This window comes from Trypanosoma cruzi, genomic scaffold, assembly GCF_000209065.1.
Source record: "Trypanosoma cruzi strain CL Brener 1047053517191 genomic scaffold, whole genome shotgun sequence".
NCBI classification, from domain to species: domain Eukaryota; phylum Euglenozoa; class Kinetoplastea; order Trypanosomatida; family Trypanosomatidae; genus Trypanosoma; species Trypanosoma cruzi.
In genome coordinates, this window is record NW_001849546.1 from 144,756 (window position 1) to 153,771 (window position 9,016).

The 9,016-nt window shown below is 53.2% G+C and overlaps 4 protein-coding genes and 1 pseudogene across 4 annotated transcripts, besides 8 other annotated features; all 5 read left to right on the forward strand.

The window, feature by feature from the left end:
• Window positions 1-9,016: a sequence feature (heterozygous, non-Esmeraldo-like haplotype).
• Tc00.1047053503851.54 (proteasome 26S non-ATPase subunit 9, putative) lies at window positions 3-164 on the forward strand (the record flags this gene model as incomplete). Its single annotated transcript, XM_800709.1, has 1 exon — window positions 3-164. One exon carries the CDS (start codon window positions 3-5, stop codon window positions 162-164), a length of 162 nt encoding a protein of 53 aa, XP_805802.1.
• Window positions 341-376: a microsatellite.
• Window positions 600-3,203, forward strand: Tc00.1047053503851.40 (hypothetical protein, conserved; the record flags this gene model as incomplete). The annotated part of the gene is made up of 1 exon (XM_800707.1): window positions 600-3,203. The coding sequence occupies one exon, from the start codon at window positions 600-602 to the stop codon at window positions 3,201-3,203; it is 2,604 nt and encodes an 867-aa protein (XP_805800.1).
• Tc00.1047053503851.32 lies at window positions 3,471-3,938 on the forward strand (annotated as a pseudogene).
• Window positions 4,035-4,084: a sequence feature (A-rich).
• Window positions 4,335-4,376: a sequence feature (A-rich).
• Tc00.1047053503851.24 (protein tyrosine phosphatase-likie protein, putative) lies at window positions 4,397-4,927 on the forward strand (the record flags this gene model as incomplete). The annotated part of the gene is made up of 1 exon (XM_800708.1): window positions 4,397-4,927. One exon carries the CDS (start codon window positions 4,397-4,399, stop codon window positions 4,925-4,927), a length of 531 nt encoding a protein of 176 aa, XP_805801.1.
• Window positions 4,978-5,004: a sequence feature (AT_rich).
• On the forward strand, window positions 5,362-7,398 carry Tc00.1047053503851.10 (histone acethyltransferase-like protein, putative; the record flags this gene model as incomplete). Its single annotated transcript, XM_800706.1, has 1 exon — window positions 5,362-7,398. One exon carries the CDS (start codon window positions 5,362-5,364, stop codon window positions 7,396-7,398), a length of 2,037 nt encoding a protein of 678 aa, XP_805799.1.
• Window positions 7,481-7,660: a mobile genetic element.
• Window positions 7,481-9,016: a mobile genetic element.
• Window positions 7,639-7,663: a sequence feature (AT_rich).

Consider the following 9,016-nt stretch of genomic DNA (forward strand, 5'->3'; position numbering starts at 1 on the left):
AGATGGCACGGGTGACAGCCAGTCACGAAGGGAAAATGATCAGCGTGTGGCTGAAGCGCAAGGGTGAGGCGGAGGATGAGGCTGTTGAGATTTTGTTGGTGCCAACGCGTTGGGCTGGTAGCGGTCTCATTGGGTGTGAATTTGAGCCGTGCTTGCAGGGATAAAGAAAGGGAGACATTTCGAAAAGGGAAGAAGTAGGTTATTTGGAGGGGGAGACGGAAGCGGGAGAAATGACGGTAAGTACCTTTGAAAGGTCTTGGATTTACGGCAACCATGACCAGTCGTATTTCTCTTTTTAAAAATTTTAGTTCCTCTTTTGCAGTGAAGGAGTTGGACTGCCTTTTTATTTTTTATTTTGTTCCTTTTTTTTTTTTTTATTGTCCGCATGTCCGTTTTTTCCTTTGGAGCTCTCAAGAAGACTGGTGTTCACATCCACCGGGTTGCTTTTTTTTTTTTTTTCCTTTGGTCCCGTATTATCTTCCCGCTTTTCTCCCTCTCTCTGTGTGTGTGAATGAGTGAGTGAGTGGGTGTGCGCCCACGGCTCTTGTTCTTTGTGGAACGTCCTGAGAAAAACAAAAAGAGGGTCACGGGAAACGGGAATGCCGCCCTACTCGCGAGTTATTAATTTGTACGAGCGATTCACAGTGTTGTCTGCCGCCGCCATCCGGCGGGAGGTGCATGGATTGTTAGGCACCACCACCTGCAGCACCCCGCTGTTGGAGCTGCGGGAGGTGTGCGAATTGCTGTTGAAGAGCGGCGAGCGAAGCCGGGCTATTTTGGTCGCAGACGCCCTTCCACAGGCTCAGCGGCAGTCCCTTGTCACCTCACTGGGGCTGACAGACCTGCCACACCAGCCAATCGGGCCTCATTGTCAGGAGCAGCAGACGGATAATGCTGCTGCTACTGCTGCGGGCCCTTTCCCAGCAATGGAGTTGTCTGAGATGTCGAATGAGAAGCTGCTGCGGTTGGGGTTTGCGCTGCAGCGGCCGCAGTCTCAACGCAGACGGGCTTCACTTCACTTCACCGATTCGAATAACGACGACGGCGAGGAGGAGGAGGAGGAGAGGGCGGAATACAACGCGGCGATGCAGCGTCAACTCTTTCTGGAGCTTCGTCGGCGGCGACGGTACAAGGATCTGATGCAGTGCGTCATGAACTGGAAGTCGAAAGGGCTCCTCCCAACGAGACGACGGGCTGGAGATCGTGACAGTGACGGGATACGCAAAGCGAGTGATGAGGAGAGTTCCTCCCAACCCATGGGAGTTAGCGGTACAGAAACGACATTGACGGAAGTTGCGGCACCATTCAACGCGGAGGAGGCGCTGCGTGGGCTTATATTCAACACCTCGTCTTCCTCCACTTTGTACGGCTCGTCCGGGGGTCAGTGGGAGAAGGCACTGCGGGAGTGCCCGGAGTTTTTCATTATCACGCTCCAGGAGCCAACAGCGGCTTTGCAGTTCCTTCGCAAGACGAGTGTAGAAATGGTAACGCGGTTTGCACTTTGCCTTTTGCAGGGGGATAGCACGGTCCAATTGACGCACGCGCCTTCTACTGTGCACAACCGGCCGGAACAGCGTGTCGCATGGGAAACCATTGCCTCTTTGTGCTTTGCCCTTCGGCCGCATCTGCTGCATGCGAAGAAGGTCGTCAAGGTGGACCTTCTGCAGGCTATGCTGCGTGCACTGCGGGAGGAGGCGGCGACGATTGGGGACAATTTCATAGCTCGGCGGAGCGCCAATCCATCGATTGCAAATGACGCACGTCTTTTGGCAATGCGTTCTGCAGTTGAAAGCCTTTGTGCGTCCTTGTCGCACCAACAAAAGGAGGCCCAGGCGCGGTTTATAGGACTGCCGCTGTTTATTGAAGTCGCCGTTGCCTTGCGTGACTGCGGCGTGCAAGTCCCGAGCGCACTGGCACAATGTGTTTTTTTATGTCTTGGTGACTCACAGCTTCATCAATGGAATGAGATGTCTTCATCTGGCAGCCAGGCACCAGTTGGCAGAGAGTTACTTGTTACGCTGCTGAGTTCCCCTCCGACCGATCGATGGGTGTCGGCACTTCGTCTGCTGCGTTTGTGCGATGAGCGGCGCGAATTTGTTGTCACTGCCGCACATCTTCGCTGCATCCTCAGCGGTCTGCAGAGCATTTCAATTAGTCATACATGGCAGACAGCTCTTTGTGTCGCAAATTCCATCATGAATCAGTATGATATCTTCCCTGATGAGTCTTCAGTAGAAAAATTGATGTTGAATCTTCATGCAGCATCATGGAAACGCGCATTTGAGGTACTGCATCTGTATGATAAGAATCATATTGCACCGCCGCCGCAGCTCTTGCGTGATCTGCACGTGGTGGCAATGAAGCACAGTTCCTGGGATGTTGTGCTGAGGGTCATGCAGTGGATTGAGGAAGCGGGGTCGGAGCAGGCTAGTCTTATGAATCATGTTTATTGCCTTCGCGCATTTGGATGCGCGGGGAAATGGAAAGAGGCCGTGGAGCTTTTAAAGCACCTAAAAGGCATTTCAGGCCTTGAAATGAGCGGTCGCTCTGTGTTCAATGAGGTGACGGTTGCAGTCCCCGTCATGGGCATGGTGGAAAATGAGCACTGGGAGTCGGTTGTGCGGTTTGTTGTGACATTATTTCGTCAATGCGGAGCCAAACTGACGCGTGAAGGGAGGGAGGTGGCCCTTGCGGCGGAGCTTCTTGCTCTTCTGCGTATAGGCGATGTGGCTCGGTTAGCATTCTTTTTGAATAGGCACAGCGGGGAGCCGATGGATGCCCACGACGTTGCGGCGGAGAAGTATGCGGACGATGACCCTCAACTTGAGGGATTTGGCGTGCCATCGTTTGTCGAGGAGTTGCGTGCGATTGTTCAGAGGGCGATGGAGCTGCATTCGTTGTGTGGCATGGAGCACCTCAACGCGCCTATTCGGCTGGTGTATGACATCGTTGCCGGTGAGGAGTACCGCCGCAATCATCATGCGGAGCGGATTGGGCCAGTGACGCGTGGCATGCCCCCGCAGCGGCCGTTGTACCTCCCGCCGCTTCACGTGCAGGCGCAGTACGAGAGTTTTGCAACGGCGCTCGGGAAAATGATCCGCCGTGAGGAGCGACTGTTCAGCATGGCGACGCAACAGGCTGTGGCAGAGGCGATGTCAAAAGCCGGCGCAGGCTCTGCGTACCTGAAGGCTGCGCTGCTGTAAACAACAGCGGTGGAGAGAGGGAGGGAAGGAGGAGGACGGAAGACGAAGTAACAAAAAAAAAGGGTGGTGGGTGAGAAACACATAAACAAACAAACAACAAGCGTGGTGACGCCAGGAATGAATGGTGTGGCTCTCTCCGCATGTCTTTTTTGATTTATTTATTTTCTTTCTCTCTACGTTTTTCCTCATTTATGTTTTGCTGCTTTTTTCTCTCACTCTCACTCTGTGCCGCCGTTTTTGAGGGACGCAGCTGACTCACGAGGAGTTATCATCACACCGCTAAGAGCAGTACTTTTCTGCTGTCTGCGTCTCTGAGAAGTAGTCAGGGCGCGAAGTTCATTGGGCTGTCGTACGGCATGAATAGAACGTGGGAGCCAGTGTTCGACGGCACAAAAACAGCACCGGGGAGCACGTGGGAGCTGGGGAGAGAATACCAGGTGGCGCTCATGCTGCCGGACGGCAAGGGCTGCATGTACGTGGATGGTGTGATTGTGGGGAGCTCTGCGACGATACCCACACCTTAGACGCAGGGGCATGAAATCTTAAACTTCTACTTTGAGGGCGACGAGGGAGACATCAACAGCAATTTGACGGTGACGAACGTCTTTCTGTACGACCGCCCACTGAGTGACGATGAAATAAAAACGGTAAAGAAAGACGGTGACGGCTCCATGCGTGAGGGCGTGTCTCGGGTGCTCCTGCTGCCGCTGCTAGGGCTTTGCGACTCTTTACTGAGAAATCGTAATGAGGAGTTCCTGCCTCCAGCGGGAGCAGTATATATAACTCTCCACGCACCCTCTGAAATAATTGCCACTTTTCGAGTGGATGCAAATTTCATTTTATATATTTTATTTTACTTGACTTTACACTTATTTTGCTTTCCAGGGCTTTTCCTCCATGTGGAATCATTCTTTTCTTCGGGGCTAGCACTGCGGGTTTTTTTGTTTTTCATTTTGCACTTTTGTGTTTTTTTTTTTCATTTTCTCCCGTGAGTGTGTTCGGCCTGTGACCTGAGGGTTCTCTTCCCCATTCACCATCACCACGGCTGCGGCAGTCGGGGGTAATTTTGTTCTGCGTGATTGAAATGTGTGTTTCTCCAAGCTGCTGGCGTATTACTTTTGGATCATACGCTCTTTTTTTTTTTTTTTGTTAGTCCTTTTTATTTTTATTTTTAGCTCTTTAATGTGCATGGCATGGGGGCCAACGGCACGCTGGTGGAGTGCAAGCGCGGAGAGTCCGACGCTGTTGTTTTCCGCTTCCTCATATTTGACGCCCCGTCGCCCAGCAGCGTCACCGCGTATGTCAAGTTGATGCAAAAGTACAACGTGAGGCACATTGTGCGGGCATGTGGCCAGACGTACAGTGCGGAGGCTTTTGAAAAGCAGGGAATGGTGGTGCACGGCTGGAGCTTTGACGACGGTGCCCCACCAACGCAGACCGTCATTGACAACTGGCTGAATTTGCTCGAACAGGAGAAGAACAAGTCGCCCCCAGAGACGATTGCCGTGCACTGCGTTGCTGGACTTGGCCGAGCACCCATTTTGGTTGCGCTGGCACTTGTGGAATACGGCGGAATGCCGCCACTCGATGCGGTGGGTTACGTGCGAGGGCGGCGCAAAGGCGCCATCAATCAGGTGCAGCTGAACTGGCTTATGCGTTATAAACCGCGTCATCAGGAGGGTAATGAGGGGTCTTTGAGTTGCGCGGGGTGTGCGGTCATGTAGGCGTGAGAGAAATTTGATGGTGCACAATGAGACGGCGGGAATACAGAAACAAAAAATTTTTTTTTTTTTTTATTATTGGCGTTTTTTATTTTTATTTTGAGCGAGAGCGGGTCACGGTCCAATCCTGTGGGGATGCCGTGAGGATTTCATGCTTGCGTAGTGCTAATGTCTTTTTGCACGCACCAAATGAAGCCGCACACGCCAAGCAGATGTGCGTGTGCGAGTATTGCCAATGAAAGACGGTTTACGGGGTGCGGCGGAGGTGGTGGTGGTGGTGGAAAGAAAAAAAGGACGCATGTGACAACACACGTGCCTTGTTTATACGTCTTTTTACCTTTTTTTTTTTTTTCGTGTGTGTATGTGCGCTGCGTGCAGGTGGCAGCTACACACACACACACACACGAAAAAAAGGGGGAGTGGGGGGAGATAAACTTATGTCGTGCTCGAGCAGCGACGAGGATGATACTTTCACCAGGCCGCACAGGCCTGACATGGCGAAGGTGCGGGCGAAGCTGCGCAATTTGCCCACGCTGGAGCGGCTGTTGGCGGAAAAGGACCCGCACGCCTACACCGACGAGCAAATGAATACGGCGATGACGTTCATTGAGGCCATCGCGCAGGCGCAGCCGTCGTCTGTGCAGCAGATTGAACAGCAGCTGCGGAAGCTTATGAAGAAGCATCGAGTAGTGGCGAAGAAGTCACTTTTGCTCGCGGCGTATCGGAAGTGGCTGCAGGCGGGGACGGAGCGGCGTGGCAACGACGTGCTGGAGCGGTATTTTGTCTCCAAAGCGCCCCGAAGTCAGTCGGGGGTCCTCGTCGTTACTGTCTTTACATCACCGTATCCGGAGGGGCAGAAGTTTAGCTGCAAGTGGAACTGTTACTACTGCCCGAATGAGCCGGGGCAGCCACGCAGTTATTTGCTTAACGAACCTGGCGTGCGCCGCGCCAACCGGTTGGCGTTTGATGCCTACACGCAGTTCCAAGACCGCGTGAAGTCACTTGTAGCGATTGGACATCCTGCCGACAAGGTTGAATTGCTCGTACTCGGTGGTACGTGGGAGAGTTATCCGCTCTCATACCGTGAGTCTTTCATCCGTGACCTCTTTTACGCCGCCAACACGCTCCATGACTACAGCGAGGTCAATGATGGCACCGACAGCAATGCGGCGACGCCACAGCCAGGCCAATCACGGCCTCCAATGGATTTGCTTCAGGAACAGATGCTGAACGAAACTGCCTTATGCAAAATTATAGGAGTCACGCTGGAAACACGGCCGGATACGATAAACGAGGAAATGCTGCAGCAGCTACGGCGATTTGGCTGCACGCGTGTGCAGCTTGGTGTGCAGCACACCGACGACGCGGTGTTGTTGGCAGTCAATCGACAGTCTACAAGGGAGGAGGCTATTCGCGCCATTAAGCTTTTAAAAGATAGCTGCTTTAAGGTCGACATTCATCTCATGCCGGACTTACCAGGGTCTACTCCGGAGGGAGATAAGGCGATGTTTGATGATGTTTTGTATTCGGCGGATCTGCAGGCGGATCAGTGGAAGATTTATCCCTGTCAAACCACACCCTTCACGGTGATTGAGCAGTGGTTCAAGGAGGGGAAGTACCAGCCATATGGCCTGGATAACTTAGTTGACGTTATTCTGCACGCCAAACGTAGAGTACAGCCATGGGTGCGACTGAACCGCGTTATACGCGACATTCCCCATGAATACATTCTTGGAGGTGTGGAGGTATCAAATCTGCGTCAACTTCTCGCGACAAAACTTCAACGGGAAGGCTGCCGTTGTCAGTGCATTCGCTGCCGCGAGGTTAAAGCCGATGTGGCGGCCGCAGAAAAACTTGAGGAGGCGACGCTGTTGGAGCGTCGCTACTTTGCAAGTGAGGGAGAAGAAGTGTTCGTGTCGTATGAAAGCGTGGATGGATTAACACTTTTTGGCTTCTTGCGTCTTCGTGTTCACATTCAGAACTGGTTAACCCCCTTTGACGAGCTGCGGTCATGTGCGTTGATCCGCGAGTTGCATGTTTATGGGCGATTAGTGCCAACACACAAGGAGGCTGACACGGCGAAGGCGCAACACCGTGGCGTGGGGTCGTTGCTGCTGGAGCGGGCGGAGAGCATCGCACGTGCCGCGGGGTACAAGAGGATTGCCGTCATCAGCGGTGTCGGGGTGCGCAATTACTACCGCCGCAAAGGGTACGTTATGGTGATACGCCCAAGCTGCGGGTTCTTCCTTGTGAAGGAGCTGCAAATAATAAATAACATGGAGGAGAAGGGAAAGATGACAGAAGCGCCAAATGGACGTGATGAAAGCCCGCGAGGTGCTGGCGAAAGAGCAACGGAGGTGGAGCAGAATACCACCACACCGCATGGAGACGAACACATGAGCAGCAGCCGTGGCTGGTGGCGGTACATTTCCGCTTTTTGGGGACGCTGGAAGCGGCCACGGGGTGGGGAATGATATTTCTTGCGGTCTGTTTTTGCATGCATGGTGACCCACGAAAGGAATGGTGCCATCTCATACATGTATGTACTTTTTTTTTAGGAGCTTGTGAAATGAATGATCACGGGAGAGCTGGCTAACTTAATTAATGTATGTGTATGTCCTGATAAATGAATGCATTCCTTATGATACTTTCTACCGTATGAATCCTTTGGGAAGAATGCCACTTTGTAGGGGCAGGGAACCGATAGAGGCCAGATAATATTTTTAATTTTATTTTTTACAGACAGACAGGTAAGTTTAAGGAAATGACTTTGGTTCCCTACACACCCTCCGAGTGGTGTGATATTGGCGCCCGTCTCTGGGACATGGTGTGCCAATGTGGCGAGACCCAGGTGCAGATGACGTTCATTGATGGTAACCAGCTGTCGGATGAGACGTTGACCGTGGCCCCATCAGCGACAGGCTTATGCTTGTTCCATGGACCTGTCTCTAAAGCATGGCAGGATTCTACTCTTATTGGACATATTGCAAATCTACGGGCGCCTCTGATCCCTAATTTCGAGACACAAGCGCTCCTACCTGCTATGGGGCCAGCCCGGGAGTTGGGGCACCAACAAGGGCTCATCACTGCTGAAAGGGAGCGCCTAAATTTTGATTACGCGAACGCCGTCGCGGACGTGCAGAATCGGAATGCTCAGCTTAACTCGCAGTTTCATGAGGCGCATCAAAACCTATTGGTAAGGGAATCCAATATCGCCGGGGCCGGCAACCAGGTCCTAGAACTACGACAGCAGTTGGAGAACGCTCACGCCCAATTACGGGAGCGCGAATTCAACTTGGGAGTCCTCAATGCTCAACTCCAGGAACGGGAGGCACGCCTTAACGCACTACAAACCGCGCGGGATGCGGAGACGGCGGGGCGGGACGAGTCCCCCGCTATTCAACACGTTGCCAACGATGGCGTGACTACACTACCGCATCAAACGGATATCTTGATGGCTGGAGGCATGCCTAGCAGTGCGGCCCGACACAGTTCGGCGGCTTACAGACGCCCTCACGGCAATGTTGGGAGACCACATTTCCACCCTTCCACGCCGTCGCCTTCCCGCACTTCTCCCCTGGACGCCCAATTACCCATGGAAGAGGACCGCGGTTTCTGCGCATTCGACGTCACTACGTGGCCCTCGCGTGTATGGAATGAGGGTGCCTCCGGAGTCATTATCGACCTCCGGTGCGCATACCAATGCTGGCAACAGGACGACGAGCAGGTTAAACTTGCCTTTGACAATTTGGTCGAGTGGATCGGCGCGCTGGAAGGCCTGCAGGATCCCACCGATCGAATCATGAATTTTGGCAGGTCCCTACTGAATACATTCCGGATGCAGCTCATGATTGCATCCGATCCCGGCATCCGGCTTTCCAAACTGCGCGCCCGTCTACAAACCGCTGTTCACCAGACGGACGCTTATGCGAGGGAAGCCCAGACTCTCGTCGATCGGCAAGAAACCCAACGCACTGTGCGATGCCAACAATGTCATACCTATGGACACGAGGCATCTACATGCAATGTGCGCAGCACGACCCGAAGGAATCGCTCGCAGCGCAGGCGCCCATCAAAAAACGGCCGAGGGGC